The following is a 19,023-nucleotide window of genomic DNA, read 5'->3' as shown; positions in this document are numbered from 1 at the left end:
TATTGTATAGAAACTATGCTACGAGCTTAAATTATACGGACTAAAATGAATTACATTCCTATAGTTTAAGGTAAATGTAAAATACATGAAAATATTCTTATTTGTACAACGTTGGAATGGTGCCATGAATGGGAAAATTAGAATATAATCAAGGTTAAATCATAGAATCAATGTGCCCGCCTGGCCATCTTATTTCTTAAAATCGTTAAGAACTATTTGTGCGGCATTACGGCCAGGTGCTCCCATAACCCCTCCGCCTGGATGAACTCCACTTCCACACAGATACAATCCTTGTAATGGTGTCCTGTAATTTGACCTGTTGAAAGAGAGAAATAATCAGAAGTAAGCAAACGATATCTCTATAAACTATATAATCCAACAGAATTTACCATCCTTTTGCAGGTCTCATAAGAAAGAGAGAATCTAATCCCATAGCTCCATGGAAGATATTTCCTCCTGAAAAATCATTAAAAAGATGCTTACATGTTTATGGGTATTGTAGTTTATGGGGTAATTAAAGTTTAGGGGTATGATATGATACAAGTTCCAGCAGAACTAAATGGAGATTAAGAAACAGGAAGCAGGACAAACACATAATGACTGGATATAAACTCAAGCACCTGTTCTCTCTCAAGAAAAAAAAAAAGCTCAAGCACCTGTTAAGCCAATTTCTCTCTCCAAGTCTGGAGGAGTAAGCATGTCATATCCAAGAACTGATGAACTGAAGCCAGGTGCATACTCATCAATCAAGGAGAAACACCGATTTGCAAATGACTCCTGCACATATACGTCATACTGTTATCACAAAGAAAAGATTGAGTGCTAATGAAGTAGATGTTATCATAGAGGCATTTTCTGACAAGCAAATTAAACCCACAAGATGAGCACATCAGGTGTGTAGAAGCATATGACTAAAGACCTTGATAGCAGAACTTTGTCAGCTTGAAAAGGGCAGATAATCTTCAAGAAATGTGTAAATGGACTCCATGAACCACTAAAACCATATGCATGAAAACAAATAAACTGAAGTACTTGTATCAAATGTTGAGAAGACTTTGCATAAAACTGAAAATAACCTCACCCTGTACGCAGTGTCCTGCCAACTGCCATCTGATGGTTGATAGGGTGTGTATTGGATAAATAAGTTGATTACATGTTTTCCTATAGAAGATAAGCAGACAGCAAGTCAGCAATCTCAGTATTATAGGTGGTGAAAAAACCATAAGTATTTTGCTTGGTATGCTTCGGTGTATGTTAAACATGCAACAAATTTTGCTAACTTAAAACCATAAAAAATAGGGAACAATAATTAGGAAAATTGTCAGCTACAGAGAGTAGAAGACTTCTGTGGTGCTGCATTGAGTTCAGATTAAAGCATTAGACTTTTCCATCATTTAATCGAAGACTTGTCTTTTTTTAAGCAAATCTGTCAATTATAACACCAAAATTTTAGCATACTTACAGCCTTCTTCCCATGAAACTTGACATTTCTTAGAACTTACCATCTTTTGAGAACATAATTTACTGAATTGTTTCTTTTTGAAGTAGTTGCTATTTGAAGTACAGACGAGGAACTTAAATATTTGATAGTGTCAATTTAGAGCAAATAGATTACCATGAGAAACTTAGGTATTGCCATGTAACACAAAAAGGTTTATTCTTTCTTTTCTAATAAGAATTTATTCCATCAGCTAAAACAATTTTACCATATAAAAAGAGAGTTAAAAATTATTTAAGGAACATTTCACAAAAAAGGGAGTATTTACTATTAAAGGCAGCTTAAGGTTTCTTTACCTTATTATACACCATACATTAAGCAACCACATAAATAATACCTGGAGGAGATATTGTTTTGTCTAAAACAGAAGGGATTGTCATTTCCATAACTGGTCTTCGTGATGGCAAGCCATTCAAAGCATCTTGACAAGCTGAGTGAATCTCCTCCATGCTGTGGAAAGCAACATTGAAAAAAGTCACATAGTATTACTAATATGATTATTAAATCCCCTGTAATTCAAACATTCAAACCACATTTCCCAGGTTTACAAGGGTTAATTTTTAAAAGATTTGCAGCATTACTACAGTGTTCTGTTGCACTTTTTGGTTATTCGTTTTCACACAAGTCCAAATGTCATTCTAGATTCCAGGAAGAAAAGGTTCTCTTGGCCATGGAAGCACCATGACTAGAACTTCCTGCATTTGTCAGTTCCTTCGCCTTAGAGGTGATAGTAGATATTTTATTCTACTGTTAGCAGGATTTGCAGTTTCAAATTCTAAGTAGGATTTTTAACATTTACAATAGATCACAGATTAACCGAAATAACAGGTCTTATTTATCCATAGTCCCATACAGCCATTTATCTTTCCTTTAGCCGATCATCACAAAGCTGCTGCTTACTAAACATGTTAACAAAAATAAGCACATCATGTTAAGCTATCCATTTAAAAAATAAACAAGCACCCTATAAGTCTATTTTATCAGCTTCTGTTCTCACATGCAGCCATCCAGCCATACTTATCCACTTAGGAAGATCAACCAGTTTATGTATCAGTGGCAAAAAGCAAAATTTACAACTCATCTCTGCACAGCACCTATTTGATGCCATACCTCTCAGAACCAATGTGAATAGTACCAACATGTTGAGGGCCAGCATCCAGGTGGCTCATTTTGCTATTGCAACAATCAAACTGGGGCAACTTATCAACTGCTAAATTAATTTTTGTGGTTCCCTGTACAAGAATGACCCAAAAACATTGAATGTTAGTATGGTGATAATGTTGAACCACGCCAAAGCAAATAATAAGCATCTCCAACCCTACAAATACATAAATTCAGTCAAAAGGTATTGCATCGACAATTCGACACTGTGGGCTTTAGGAGATGTTTACAACCATAAACACCTCACTTCCATCTTAGTTTCCTTTCCCACCTCCTAGTCTTCTCCATTGATGCTATGATATGAGGAAAAAGATCAGTTTCTAATGTAGATAACTGATAGAAGAGGGGGAAAAAATCGGTTTCAGTGTTGATAACTGATAGATGAGGAAATCATTGGGTGGAAGTAGAAGGTCAATCTCCATCAAAAGGTGGCTAACAATCTAGTAAGTCATTTCCATCAAAAGCAGCTTTCAGTTCGGGCTCATCTCCATCCCAAGTCTTACTACCAATTGCAAGACTAAATCAGTAAGAAATGCATCCAAAACACAAGCCTTTACAAATTCCACTACAATCTACAGAAAATCTACATAGTATGAGGCAGAGATCAGAGTACATAAGTCCATGCTGTTAAGGGCATCTGAAAATCGGAGGTAAACCAACTACACTAAGTCTTTTTAGATCTCTCCTCCCCACCCTATAATCTTAGAATAATCATCCTTGGTTACAAAGCAATTAAGCGACCAAACAAGCGAGTACCACTTCTACTACCATTTGATAGAATCACAGAAAGCAGATGTCTTAAGGATAAAACATCCAAGAATGACATGAAAACAAAAGAGTAAGACTACAAAAACATCCTGCAGACTTGGGACTACCCAAGCTGGCAAAACACTTCGTATTTGGCTCTAATTCACTACAAAAGGACAATCCATCAAGTCCTAAATAGGAACAATAGTATATCAAGCACATTAATCAATGTTCAATAACAGTTACAAAGTAATAAAATGCTAAAAACAATATGATGTTTAGACTAATTTAGATAATCTGAATTATTCTTACCGAGCTATAGTCACAATTTTTTATACTGCGAATAAACTGATCAGGAAGTTTATCATCTGGCATTAACTCCTGCATCCAATGAGACAACTTTTCACAAGAAATTCCCAAATACACCAAGATTTATCTATTTTATAGAAATATGTGATTAAATGACACAATCTTTCCTGGGATTCACAAAAATAAGACAAATGCCTCCACACATAGGAACTTTACCACAAAAGTTCTATAAGGAGTTGCATTTGATAGAACAACGGAAGAATGAATCTCCGTTCCATCAGCAAGCAATACCTAGAGTAACAAAGATATGTCAGTGTACTGATCCAATACTAGCTGAGAAAGAAAGTTTGTATGTCAAAATGCGTAGCCAAACCCCTTCTGCAGCTCCAGAGTCCCCAATAATTAGCTGTAAAACCTAGTAAAACAAATATTCTTCTTAGTACTAATAGAAAACCAGAATACATAAAATGGTAGACATTTACAAATTCTGAACAGCAATTTATGTAGTGTTTACGAATTACAATCCAGTAATTTCCTCTCTAGCAAAACATCATAGGTACTACAAATATTAATGAAAAGGCAGTTTCTAAAACCCTTTGATTCAAGAGGCAAACGAATTGCCTATTGTATCACAAATCCCCAATCTATGGTTACAAACCAACATATTGGGGACACCCCATGCATTCACTTAAATTTTGGAAAAAGTTACCAAAATTGGCTCAAAAGCGTGAATTATAGCCTTCATTTTTGGACAATTTTGACTTTTTGGCACCCAAGAAAAAAACATGTATAAACCCCAAGACACTCTCGGAGTCTATTTAGGTGGTTGAAACCGTCCACTTTGCCTTTAAACAGTCAATTTACCATTTACAACTTATACCCTCCTTGATTAAATTAAGGCCATTACAGGACTTTATATGATCGACTAGTGGTCATGGATGGTTCCAACAATTAATATATAACCTTGAAATGGATCCCCTAACATAAAATTTATAAAGAGGATGTTTCTAAAAGACCCTTTAATGCAAAAGGGAAATGACTTGCCTATTATATAAAACCTCCCCAACGTATGGTTCCTAACCAACTTATATGACCTCATGGGACACCCCATGCATTCACATCAATTTTGGAAAAATTCACCAATATTGGCCAAATAGTGTGAATTATATTTCCTTTATTTATTAGATAATTATTGACTTTTTGGCCACTCGGAAAAAAACATGTTGGGGTGCTTCCATATATCCTAGGAGTTCATTAGGGTGGTTGGAAACGTCCACTTTGCCTTTACACTGTATATTTACCATTTACAATTTACACCCTCTTTAATTAACTAAAGACCACAACATGACTTTATATGCCCGACTAATGGTCATATATGGTTGTAACCAATATTACACCCTTCTTAAGTAACTCAAGACCACGCCTAAATGCATCCTTTGCTATAAATATTCATAAAGAGGTTGTTTTTAAAAGACCCTTTGATTCAAAAGGCAAATAGACTTGCCTATTGTATCGCAAATCCCCAATTTATAGTTCCCAACCAACTTATATAACTACGGAGGACACCCTATGCATTCACTTCAATTTTGAAAAAAATTACCAAAATTAGCCCAAAAGCGTGGATTATAGCCTTCATTTTTAAGACAATTTTGACTTTTTGGTAACCATGAAAAAAATATGTCGAGGTGCTACCCATACATCCCAACACACTCTCGGAATCCATTTAGGTGGTTAAAACCGTCTACTTTGCCTTTAAACCGTCAATTTACCATTTACAACTTGCACCCTCCTTAATTAACTCAAGGTCATTACATGAGTTTATATGATCGACTTGTGGTCATTAATAGTTCCAACAATTAATATATAACCCTGGAATGCATCCTCTAGCATAAAAATTTATAAAGAGGATGTTTCTAAATGACCCTTTCATGCAAAAGGGAAATGACTTGCCTATTATATAACAATTCCCTAATGTATGGTTCCAAACCAAATTATATGACCTCGGGGGACACCCCATCCATTCAAATCAATTTTGGAAAAATTTACCAAAATTGGCCAAAAAGTGTGGATAACCTATACTTTTTAGTTAATTATTGACTTTTTGGCACCCTAGAAAAAAACAAGTTAGGGTGCTTGCCATACACCCTAGGAGTCCATTAGGGTGGTTGAAACCATCCACTTCGCCTTTGAACTGTATTTTTCCCATTTACAACTTACACCCTCTTTAATTAACTCAAGACCACAACATGACTTTAATCACTTTATATGTCCAACTAATAGTCATATATGGTTCTAACTAATATTACACCCTTCTTAAGTAACTCAAGGCCACCCCCAAATGCATCCCTTGCTATAAATGACTTGCTTAATATTCATATAAATGCATCCCTTGCTTAATATTCATATAGAGTTTTTTTTTTCCAAGACCCTTTGACTAAAAATGCGAATGACTTGTCTATTGTATCACAAATCCCCAAACTTATATGGCCTCAGGGGACACCCCATGCATTCACTTTAAAATTGAAAAAAATTACAAAAATTGGCCCAAAAGCGAGGATTATAGCTTTCATTTTATAGAAAATTTTGACTTTTTGGTAACCAAGAAAAAAAACATGTCGGGGTGCTATCCATATAACCCAAGACATTCTCGGAGTCCATTTAGAGGGTTCAAACTGTCTACTTTGCCTTTAAACTGTCAATTTACCATTTACAACTTACACCCTCCTTAATTATCAAAGGCCATTACATGTTATTATATGATCGACTAATGGTCATGGATGGTTCCAACAATAAATATATAACCTTGAAATGCATCCACTAGCATAAAAATTTATAAAGAGGATTTTTCTAAAAGACCTTTAATGCAAAAGAGAAATGACATGCCTATTATATAACAATTCCCCAATGTATGGTTTTAAACCAACTTATAGGACATCCGGGGACACCCCATGCATTCACATCAATTTTGGACAGATATACCAAAATTCGCCAAAAAGCGTAAATTATAGCCTTTATTTTAAAGACAATATGGACTTTTTTGCACCCCGGAAAAAAACATGTTGGGTGCTTGCCATACACCCAAGGAGTCCATTAGGGTGGTTAGAACCATTCACTTAGCAACTCAAGACCACAACATGACTTTATATCCCTGACTAATGGTCATATATGGTTCTAACCAATATTACACCCTCCAAGAGAAACTCAAGACCAACCCCAAATGCATCCCCTGCAACAAATCTTCATAAAAAGGTTGTTTTGAAAAGACCCTTTGATTCAAAAGGTTAATGACTTGCCTATTGTATCACAAATCTCCAATCTATGGTTCCCAACCAACTTATATGACTTCAGGGGACACCCCAAGCATTCACTTCGATTTTGGAAAAAATTACTAAAATTGGCCCAAAAACGTGGATTATAGCCTTCACTTTTTAGACAATTTTAACTTTTATGTACTCATGAAAAAAACAAGTCAGGGTGCTACCCAAACACCCCAAAGATACTCTCGGAGTCCATATAAGTGGTTGAAACCGTCAATTTTGCCTTTGAACTGTCAATTAACAACTTAACACCCTCCTTAATTAACTCTAAGGCCATTACAAGACTTTATATGATTAACTAATGGTCATGAATGGATCCAAAAATTCATGTATAACCCCGAAATGCATCTATTAGTATAAAAATTTATAAAGAGGATGTTTCTAAAAGAAATTTTAATGCAAAAGGGAAATGACTTGCCTATTATATAATATTCCCCAATGTATGGTTCTACACAAACTTATATAATCTCGGGGGACACCCCATGCATTCAAATCAATTTTGGAAAAATAACTAGAATTGGCCAAAAAGCGTGGATTATAGCCTTTATTTATTAGACAATTATTGACTTTTTGGCCACTCGGAAAAAAAACATGTTTGGGTGCTTGCCATACATCCTAGGAGTCCATTAGGGTGGTTGGAACTGTCCACTTTGCCTTTACACTGTATATTTACCATTTACAACTTACACCCTCTTTAATAAACTTAAGACCACAACATGACTTTGACTTTGAATGCCTGACAAATAGTCATATAAGGTTCTAACCAATATTACACCCTCCTTAAGAAACTCAAGGCCACCCCCAAATGCATTCCATGGTATAAATATTCATAAAGAGGTGGTTTCTAAAAGACCCTTTGATTCAAAATGCAAAGGACTTGCCTATTGTATCACAAATCCCCAATTTATGTTTACTAACAAACATATATGACCTCGGGGACACCCTATGCATTTACTTCAATTTTGGAAAAAATTACCAAAATTGGCCCAAAAGCGTGGGTTATAGCTTTCATTTTACAAACAATTTTGACTTTTTGGGAACCATGAAAAAACATGTCGGGGTGCTACCCATACACCCCAAGACAATCTCGGAGTCCATTTAGGTGGGTCAAATCGTGTACTTTGCCTTTAAACTGTCAATTTACCATTAACAACTTACACCCACCTTAATTAACAAAGTCCATTACATAACATTATACGATCGACTAGTGGTCACGAATGGTTCCAACAATAAATATATAACCTCGAAATGCATCCTCTAGTATAAAAAATTTATAAAGAGGATGTTTCTAAAAGACCTTTTAATGCAAAAGAGAAATGGCATGCCTATTATATAACAATTCCCCAATGTATGGTTCCAAACAACTCATATGACCTCCGAGGACACCCCATGCATTCACATCAATTTTGGACAAATATACCAAAATTGGCCAAAAAGCGTGGATTATAGCCTTTATTTATAAGACAATTATTGACTTTTAAGCATCCTAGAAAAGAACATGTTGGACCTTAGGGTGGTTGGAACCATCCAATTGTATATTTACCATTTACAACTTTAACCCTCACTTCATATCCCCGACTAATGGTCATATATGGTTCTAAGCAATATTACACACTCCTAGAGAAAATCTTCTAAGCAATATTACACCCTCCTAGAAAACTCAAAACCACCCCCAAATGCATCCTCTACTATAAATATTCATAAAGAGGTTGTTTAAAACAGACCCTTTGATTCAAAAGGCTAATGACTTGCCCATTGTACCATAAATCTCCAATCTATTGTTCCTGACTAACTTCCCAGAGGACATCCCAAGCATTCACTTCAATTTTGGAAAAATTATCAAAATTGACGAAAAGCATGGATTATAGCCTTCTATTTTATACAATTTTGACTTTTTTGTAACCATGAAAAAACAAGTTGGGACCCATACACCCCAAGATACTCTCGGAGTCGGAGTCAGAGTCAGAGTCAGGTGGTTGAAGCTGTTTATTTTGCCTTTAAACTATCAATTAACAACATACACCCTCCTCAATAAACAAAGGCCATTACATGACATTATATGATTGACTATTGGTCATAAAAGGTTCCAACAATAAATATTTAACCTCGAAATGCAACCCCTAGCATAAAAATTTATAAAGAGGAGGTTTCTAAAAGTCCTTCAATACAAAAGAGAAATGACACCCCGATTATATAGTTATATAACAATTCCCCAATGCATGTTTCCAAACCAACTTATATGACCTCTTGGGACACGAACACCTCATGCATTCACATCAATTTTGGACATATATACCAAAATTGGCAAAAAAGCGTGGATTATAGCCTTTATTTTATAGACAGTTATCGACTTTTTAGCACCCTGGAAAAAAACATGTTGGGGTGCTTGCCATACACCAAAGGAGTCCATTAGGGTGGTTAGAACCATCCACTTTGCCTTCAAATTGTATATTTACCAATTACAACTTTCACCCTCTTTAATCAACTAAGACCACAACATGACTTTATATCCCCGACTAATAATCATATATGGTTCTAACCAATATTACACTCTCCTAGAGTAACTCAAGAGCACCCTCAAATGCATCCCCTGCTATAACCATTCATAAAAAGGTTGTTTCAAAAAGACCATTTGATTCAAAAGGCTAATGACTTGCCTATTGCATCACAAATCTCCAATCTATGGTTCCCAACAAACTTATATGACCTCGAAGGACACCCTAAGCATTCACTTCAACTTTGGAAAAAATTTACCAAAATTAGCCTAAAATCGTGGATTATAGCCTTCATTTTTCAGACAATTTTGACTTTTTGGTAACCATGAAAAAAAAATGTCGAGGTGCTAGCCGTACACCCCAAGACACTCTCGGAATCCATTTAGGTGGTTAAACTCGTGTACTTTGCCTTTAAACTAATAATTTACCATTTACAACTTACACCCTCCTTAATTAACTCAAGGCCATTACAAGACTTTATATGATTGACTAGTGGTCATGGATGGATCCAACAATTCATATATAACCACGAAATGCATCTCCTAGCATAAAAATTTATAAAGAGGATGTTTCTAAAATAAATTTTAATGCAAAAGGGAAATGACTTGCCTATTATATAACAATTCCCTAAAGTATGGTTTCAAACCAACTTATATGACCTCGAGGGACACCCCATGCATTCAAACCAATTTTAGAAAAACTAACCAAAATTACCCAAAAACCGTGGATTATAGCCTTTATTTTTTAAGACAATTATTAACTTTTTGGCACCCTGGAGAAAAACATGTTGGGGTGGTTGACATACACCCTAGGAGCCCATTAGGGTAATTAGAACCGTCCACTTTGCCTTTAAACTGTATATTTACCATTTACAACTTACACCCTCTTTAGTTGACAAAAGACCACAACATGACTTTATATGTCGTACTTATGGTCATATATGGTTCTAACCAATATTACACCCTCCTTAAGAAACTCAAGGTCACCCCCAAATGCATCCCTTCCTATAAATATTCATAAAGAGGTTGTTTCTAAAAAACCCTTCGATTCAAAATGCTAATGACTTGCCTGTTGTGTCACAAATCCCCAATTTATGGTTCCCAACCAACTTATATGACCTCGGGGGACACTCCATGCATTCACTTCAATTTTGGAAAAAAATACCAAAATCGGCCCAAAAGCGTGGATTACAGCCTTCATTTTTTTAGACAATATTGACTTTTTGGTAACCATAAAAAACCATGTCGGGGAGCTACCCACACACCCAAAGACACTCTCAAAGTCCATTTAGGTGGATGAAACCGTCTACTTTGCCTTTCAACAATCAATTTACCATAATAACTTACACCCTTCTTAATTAACTATGACTTTATATGATCGACTAATGGTCATAGATGGTTCTAACAATTCATATACAACCCCCGAAATGCATCCCCTAGCATAAAAATTTATAAAGAGGATGTTTCTAAAAGACCCTTTAATACGAAAGGGAAATGACTTGCCTATTACATAACAATTCCCCAATGTATGGTTCTAAACCAACTTATATGACCTTGGGGGACACCCCATGCATTCACATCAATTTTAGAAAAATTTACTAAATTAGCCAAAAAGCGTGTATTATAGCCTTTATTTTCTAGACAATTATTGACTTTTTAGAACTGTGGAAAAATACATGTTGGGGTGCTTGCCATACTGGCCCATACACCCTAGGAGTCCATTAGGGTGGTTGGACCGTGAACTTTGCCTTTAAGCTGTATATTTACTATTTACAACTTACACCCTCTTTAATTAACTCAAGACCACAACATGACTTTATATGCCCGACTAATGGTCATATATGGTTCTAACCAATATTACACCCTCCTTAAGTAACTCAAATCCACCCCTAAATGCATCCCCTGCTCTAATTATTCATAAAGAGGTTGTTTCTAAAAGACCCTTTGATTCAAAAGGCAAACGAATTGCCTATTGTATCAGAAATCCTCAATCTATGGTTCCTAACCAACTTATATGAACTCAGGGGACACCCCAAGCATTCACTTCAATTTTAGAAAAAATTACCAAAAATTGGCCCAAAAGCGTGGATTATAGCCTTCATTTTTTTAGACAATTTTGATTTTTTTACACCCATGAAAAAAACATGTCGGAGTGCTACCCATACACCCCAAGACACTCTCGGAGTCCATTTAGGTGGTTAAAACCGTCTACTTTGCCTTTAAACTGTCAATTTACCATTTACAACTTACACCCTCCTTAATTAACTCAAGGCCATTACATGACTTTATATGATTGACTAGTGGTCATTGTTGGTTCCAACAATTAATATATAACCACAAAATTCATCACCTAGCATAAAAATTTATAAAGAGGATGTTTCTAAAAGACCCTTTAATGCAAAGGGGAAATTACTTGCCTATTATATCACAATTTCCCTGTGTATGTTTCCAAACCAATCATCAATTTAGCCTTTATTTTTTAGACAACTATTTACCAAAATTAGCAAAAAGCGTGGATTATAGCCTTTATTTTTTAGACAATTATTTACCAAAATTGGCAAAAACTGTGGATTATAGCCTTTATTTTTTTTTTTTAGACAATTATTGACTTTTTGGCACCTGGGAAAAAAACAAGTTTCCTTGGGAGTCCATTAAGGTGGTTGCAACTGTCCACTTTTGCCTTTAAACTATATATCTATCAATTACAACTTACACCCTCTTTAATTAACTCAAGACCACAACATTACTTTATATGACCGACTAATGATCATATATGGTTCCAACCAATATTACAACCTCCTTAAGTAACTCAAGGCCACCCCGAAATGCATCCCGTACTATAAATATTCATAAAGAAGTGTTTCTAAAAGGCTCTATGATTCAAAAGGTAAATGACTTGCCTATTGTAGCACAATTCCTCAATTTATGGTTCCCAACAAACTTATATGATCTTAGGGGATACCATTCACTTCATTTTTATAAGTTAACTTTCCTGGGAGTCCATTTAAACGGTTAGAATCTTCCTTTAAACTAAAAAATTACCATATACAACTTACACCCTCCTTAATTAACTCACAGCCACCACATGACTTTATTATATGACTCCGTAATGCATCCCCTAGAATAAAAAGTTATAGATTGTTTTAAAATGACCTTTTAATTCGAGAGGCAAACAATTTGCCCATTGTATCACAATTCCACAATGTATGGTTCCAACCTACACATGACCTCAAGGGACACCCATGCATTCACTTAAATTTTGGAAAAATTCACCAAAATTTCTCCAAAACACGTGGATTATAATCTTCGTGTTTTACACAAAATTTGACCTTTTGGCACCCATGAAAAAAAGAATGATGAGGTGATTCCCAAACACCCCAAGACACCTAAGAGTCCGTTTGGGTAGTTGGAAATATTTACTTTGCAAAACTATTAACTTATCACTAATAAATTACACCCTTATTAATTAACTTAAGGTCACTACAGGGCTATATATGACCGAATAGTGGTCATATATCTACATAAGGTTCTAACCAATATATGACCCCGAAATTCATCCCTTACTATAAAAACTTATAAAGAGATTGTATCTAAAAGACACTTTAATTCAAAAGGCTATTGGCTCAAAAGGGGACACCCCATGCATTCACTTCAACTTTGAAAAAATTTTACCAAAATTGGCCCAAAAGCGTGGATACCTTAAGTTTTTAGACAATTTTTGACTTTTTGGCACCAAGAAACAAACATGTTGGGGTGCTTTCCATACATCCCAAAACACCCTTAGAGTCCATTTGGGTGGTTGGAACCATCCACTTTACCTTAAAACTGTAAATTTACCTTTAACAACTTACACCTTCCTTAATTAACTCAAGGCCACCACAGGAGTTCATATGACCGATTCGTGGTTATACATGGTTCTAACTTCTAAACAATATTATTATGTGACCCCAAAATGCATCCTTTACTTTTAATATAAAGAGGTTGTTTCTAAAAGACCCTTTAATTCAAAAGGCAAACAACTTGCCTATTGTATCGCAATTTTCCAATGCATGGTTCCAAACCAACTTGTATGACCTTAGAGGACACCCCATGCATTCACTTCAATTTTGGAAAATTTTGCCAAAATTAGCCCAAAAGTGTGGATTATAGCCTTCAGTTTTTAGACAATTTATAAATTTTCAAGGGACCGTAAAGAGGAAAAAAAAAAAAAAAAACATGTCGGGGTGATTCCCACACCCCAAGACACCCTAGGAGTCCATTTGGGTTGAACCGTCTGCTTTGCTTTTAAACTAACAATTTGCCATTTACAACTTACACCCTCCTTAATTAAATCAAAGCCACCACAAGACTTTATATGACCGCGAAATGCATTCCATATTATAAAAATTAACTCAAGACCACCACATGAGTTTATATGACCGACTAGTGGTCATATATGGTTCTAACTAATATTATTATGACCCTGAAATGCATCCTTTACTATAAATATTTATTGAGTCCGTATCTAAAAGACCCTTTAATTCAGAAGGCAAACGACATACATTGAAGAAAATAGCATACATGCAATACGAATTTTTTGCCAACAACTATATTGGAGTGAAGGGAACTTGGGATGACTTAGGAACAAAAGGTTAATTTAACTAGTAAGGATTAACAACATATATAGCAAGGTAGGATGGATGTGGAAGGAAAAATATACACATGTGCAACTTGCCGGCTACATTAGATATCACTTGTCCTTACATGTGACACAAAATTGCATGCTAGTGCCTCTCAAAATGTATAATAAAACAACACTCCAAAAATCATTCCTCCATCCAACAGCAAAGTAACCCACACCATATTATAAAAAAAAGAGCAGATTTTTAGTGATCCTTACTTGGCAAGGGAATTAAACCATGAGTCACTCAAAGATGAATTTCAGCTCTCATCAGCAACAAAGTAGAAAATTTTAATACTTACTTCAGTGCTAGTCACTATGTGAGCTCCAGCTTCCTTTGCAGCATGACTGATGGCTAAGGAGACAGAGCCCATTCCCCCTTCCACATATCTGTAAAATACAGTTCCAGAACATAATTGGCAAAGATATGTCTTTTCGTGGTCAGCGAAATAAATTTGTCTTCATGTTCTAAAGAAAGAAGACAAAGCTTAACACAAAGTAATCTCCCAGAATCTTTGCCAATCATTGGGTGTATCATGAATTTCAAAATGATTAGAGCCAAAATCTAGTATATTATGTTATGCCATTATACACAGATTATATATAATGGATTCCAATCACTTCATAGTAACCTTGCTTGAGGATACCTACACAAAATACCTGGACATCATAGTGAAGAAATTTAACCTATATGGGAGTGCCAATGACTCATTTAAGGTGGCCAAAATGCCAAACATATTGTCACTAACACAAGTGATGCACATGAATGTATTTAAAAGATTCCCACTAACATTATCTAATAACATCCCGTAAAACCATAGCAAATAAATGGGCTTTGCAGAATCAACACTTAACAAAAATGTTACGGACTATTATGACTTTAAATTTATGTTGAGAAATAATTTACAAGTCGGAGCTTCATTGCCAAGTCACATTCATTCATTCTTTTCATCACATGAGCCAAAATCAAGGGGTCACATTCCTTTAGGACATACAGTCTGATGACTGGTCTGTGGGCTAATTTTACTGTTGACTTGTTAAGCACCTTTTTTTTTTTTTCTTTTGGAGGAAGGTAAGGGGTAGGGGCATGGGCCACACATTAAAAGATAATGTAGGTGTCATACGAATTCAATGAGAATTGAAATCACGTGCTGAATCCATTCAAGTGATGGACCCACCAAACCTGGACTGCTCACCCGCCAAAATGAACTAAAGATGGATTTATAGTGTATATCAACATGAAACAAGAGGTATACTAGCTTATAAAATTAGTCATTAAGCTTGATGATAAGCTAATTGTATAAAACATCTTTAGGCTGGATAGGGCTTAGAACAACAAAATTGCTGGTCTAATACTCTAACAGAAGCTCTAAGTAAACATATCATTGGCATGGACGGATTTTAAGGACTAACCGAGTGTTGGATCCTACAAAAGATATTGTGTTTTGACAGGTCTTTCCCTCCTTTGTCAATCAGCTATATTTAACCCACATAGACGAACAAGTCCTAGGAAAAGGCTAAGGCCAAGAGTAAGACAAAAGTGCCTAAATTTGGACAGCATATACTAGACATCACTTACAAATATTATGAATCTAAAAGTCCAAAGATGAAACTCTGCGTGATTTTGGATACTTACGACCATACGCCACGACTTCCATCTGTTTCTCCCATCACATGATGTAGCAAAACATACCCACTACCTGGCGTGTTTACACTTGCCTATTAAAGTAAATGATAGCTCGCATTCAGTTTTATTTACACAACATAACATAATTAGATCTTGGGGATTCACACAGGATGCCTGAGGAAACAGTTACCAGTACATGCATACCAAATAACAATATCATATCTCAAATACAATACTTACCATGCTCCCTATTACAGCATCTGTTGCTAGTGTTGCTTTTAGGACATCAGACTGCATTTATTAGAGACATATAAACTCAGGAAGTTTAAACAGTAAAATTTGAAAAAAAAAAAAAAAAAGGGGGGGGGGGGGGGGAAGAATACTGAAGTGCCAGCTTATATCAAAAGCAACACATGAAACAATACAGTGCGCACATCTGGTCAAGGGGGGTTGTTTCCACAAGTAAAACACATGGTACAGCTCAGCCAGGTTAAGTTATCGTACAGACCATAGCAACTGAAGATGTCATTACCTCAAACCAGTTATTTAGAACCTTTGAAGCTGGGGACAAAAGAAGGTCCATAAAATCCCTGTCGTCCAACAGGACAGTGCATTGCAAGAATAAGTTAGAGTTACTATAGCTCCCAAATTTAAGGTTATAAAATCAGCAAATATGATTACTCTGTAGTCTGTACGATATATAAAAAAGTATAGACTACTTGTGTATAGAAAGAATATTGCATTCTTACACCATCTCTTTTTGCCCAAGGGAGACTGCACGTTGAAGGCAGGCCGACCAAAAAGTTGACTTGTACAGCTTATTTTTCATCTTGTCACCAAAAGACGAGGCACCTTCTATATTTTCAGGAGTCGGTGAATCCAGAATTGGATCCAAAAATTTACAGAAACTTTCAAGCTGACTCTCATATCTACATGTGTGCATCAAAATAGTTCAAGATAAATACATCAACATCAATTTATAAATGGCACATCTTAACGGAAAAATGATTGCAAGTGCAGGTGCACAAGCATGAGTTCTTATATCTCATCTTGATACTGGCAAGCTTCTTATCAACGTTTCAGTTGAATACAATTACACAAAATATCCAGTATGCTACAATATAATCAGTTAAGCATAACATCTCAAGTCAAAAACATACACAGTACTTGTAACTGTTAGATTCGTCACCATCATTCATCACTTAATGTCATAATTGTCATTCATGCATACACCATCTTATAAGTTATAACAGCCAGAATAGATTTTTATAACTAAATCAAAACCACAAAGAACAAAATCTAGCATTTTGAAACACATTGAAGCTAAAAAGGAGAGGCATATTTTATCAACCTCATCCAAATGCCTTTCCAAACCATTTCCAATTTAGATGCACAAATTTTCATTAACAAAATACTTGTATATATATATGTGGCAAGTTGCAACACATGACTTGAAGGCCATGAAGCACAATTTTGTAAATGTTTATATTTAAACCAATTGTTTCACAATTCAACCTACAAATGATCATGCAAAAACATATCACTATGTCTTGAACATTTCCTAAATTCAACCTAAAAATGATCACAAAAAAATTATCTCAATCTTTTGAACTAATTCAAGCAATTAATGATCATATACCAATATATCCAAATATCTCAAACAAATTTCACAATTGCAATAGCTTCACACCAAAAAAAAACAAAAAACAAAAAAAAAAAAAAACAAAAATTCTTGCAAAAACCTACAAAATTAGGGTACCTAGGATAAGCATCAGCGTCATTTAAGGAGAACTTAGAGATTTCGGAACGATTAAGCTCTTTATCTGGCCCTAACAAAAGATATCTCCCATCCAAACAAGGCGTAAACGACGACGCCGGAACTCTCTTCAGCATCTTCATTCCATGCCTCTCCAATTCCAATTCCCTATCAATCAATCAATCAATCATCATCATCATCATCATTCATCACATGATACAATCATCATCAACATCAACAATTCAACATCATCATTCATTCATTTCTTAAATTAATGATTAAAGATATAAAATCATAATCTAGGAGAGAGAAAATAAATTTAGAGATAGAAAGTACTTGATAATGGAAGGACGAAGAAGACTTTGGAGGTAACTGCAGCGCGAGAATTTAAACCCAGGGATCAACTCTTCGGTAACAGCAGCGCCGCCGAGGACATGGCGGCGCTCAAGGACGGCGACGGATAGGCCGCCGCGAGCTAAGTACGCCGCCGCCGTTAAGCCGTTGTGGCCGCCGCCGATTACTACGGCGTCCCATTTTTTGGCTTTTAGCGCGTTTATTGCAGTTGCGCTACTGCTGAATTGTCTTCGCCACATTAGAGGAGCAAGTAAGCGAGAGAGAGAGAAATTGTGAAAGAGAGTGTTTAATGGACTTTGAAAGCGGCTTCAATGGAGTCTCAATGACAGTCTTCACTCTTAGGTGGTGGACTTGTTGAGTATCGATAAACCAATCATGTATTTTTCGACAGGAATCAAGTACTCCGCATTTACAATTGTGTACTGTATTTGAATACTCGTGACTAAGTTGTAACCTTGCCTATAAACAGCTTAACCAAGCTAAGGTTCAATTTTAAGGTTGGGTCCCACTAGAAACACTTTAATGGAAGATATTTCTTGTACTTTTCCCCCACTCTCAAAGTGTCTAACTGCAAATATCCCAAAAAATAAAAAAAAAAACCCACATATTTTTTTCCCTTTATCCCCCAAATTTCCCTTCATTTCAAACTACCTTTTTTTCCCCCTTTTTTGGGGTAAAAGGGGAAAAAACGTGTGGGCTTTTTTTAAAAAGTCATGTGACTCCCACGTGAAAGTCCATGCTGGAACTCCGCCGTTGACCACCCGGAAAACTTAACCTAATACCCCCTCACAACATAATACAACTTAAAAGATCCTTTTTTTACAACTTTTCACTTAAAAGGTCATTTTAAACAAAGTAGACTACTTAAAAAGTCCTATTATACAGATTTTCCATTTTATAATTACTACAAGTACTAATAAAATGTATGTGCATACACAACAAAATGTGTAAACTATCACATCACTCAACATGACAACCACCATGTAACACCATAAGATAGTTGAAGAGAACATAGCCTTTGAGGTACAAAAACAGCTACATAGTACATACAAAGATTGTAAACGTTGCACGTCATTACATAATTTGTATACAAAAACAAA

At 35.6% G+C, this 19,023-nt stretch overlaps 1 protein-coding gene across 3 annotated transcripts; it reads right to left on the bottom strand.

Moving 5' to 3' along the window:
* Positions 1-64: 64 nt before the first annotated feature.
* On the bottom strand, positions 65-18,314 carry LOC145561836 (uncharacterized). Of its 3 annotated transcripts, XM_081621953.1 has the most exons (16): positions 17,906-18,312; positions 17,573-17,737; positions 16,563-16,742; positions 16,346-16,403; positions 16,054-16,104; positions 15,823-15,905; positions 14,489-14,576; positions 4,089-4,130; positions 3,932-4,006; positions 3,719-3,787; positions 2,609-2,730; positions 1,836-1,948; positions 1,082-1,161; positions 657-777; positions 390-456; positions 65-316 (listed from the first exon to the last, which is right to left on the bottom strand). In XM_081621953.1, the coding sequence occupies exons 1-16, from the start codon at positions 18,160-18,162 to the stop codon at positions 190-192; spliced, it is 1,698 nt and encodes a 565-aa protein (XP_081478079.1). In that variant the 5' UTR covers positions 18,163-18,312; the 3' UTR covers positions 65-189. The 3 variants fall into 3 exon arrangements, with proteins under 3 accessions (XP_081478079.1, XP_081478080.1, XP_081478081.1); XM_081621955.1 differs by lacking the exons at positions 65-316; positions 390-456 and adding an exon at positions 485-620 and having other exon boundaries at positions 17,906-18,314; XM_081621954.1 differs by lacking the exons at positions 14,489-14,576; positions 15,823-15,905.
* Positions 18,315-19,023: the final 709 nt, after the last annotated feature.

The sequence above is a fragment of the Chenopodium album genome, chromosome 10, assembly GCF_948465745.1.
Source record: "Chenopodium album chromosome 10, dcCheAlbu1.1, whole genome shotgun sequence".
Lineage (NCBI taxonomy): Eukaryota > Viridiplantae > Streptophyta > Magnoliopsida > Caryophyllales > Amaranthaceae > Chenopodium > Chenopodium album.
This window is presented reverse-complemented; position numbering and strand designations above follow the sequence as displayed.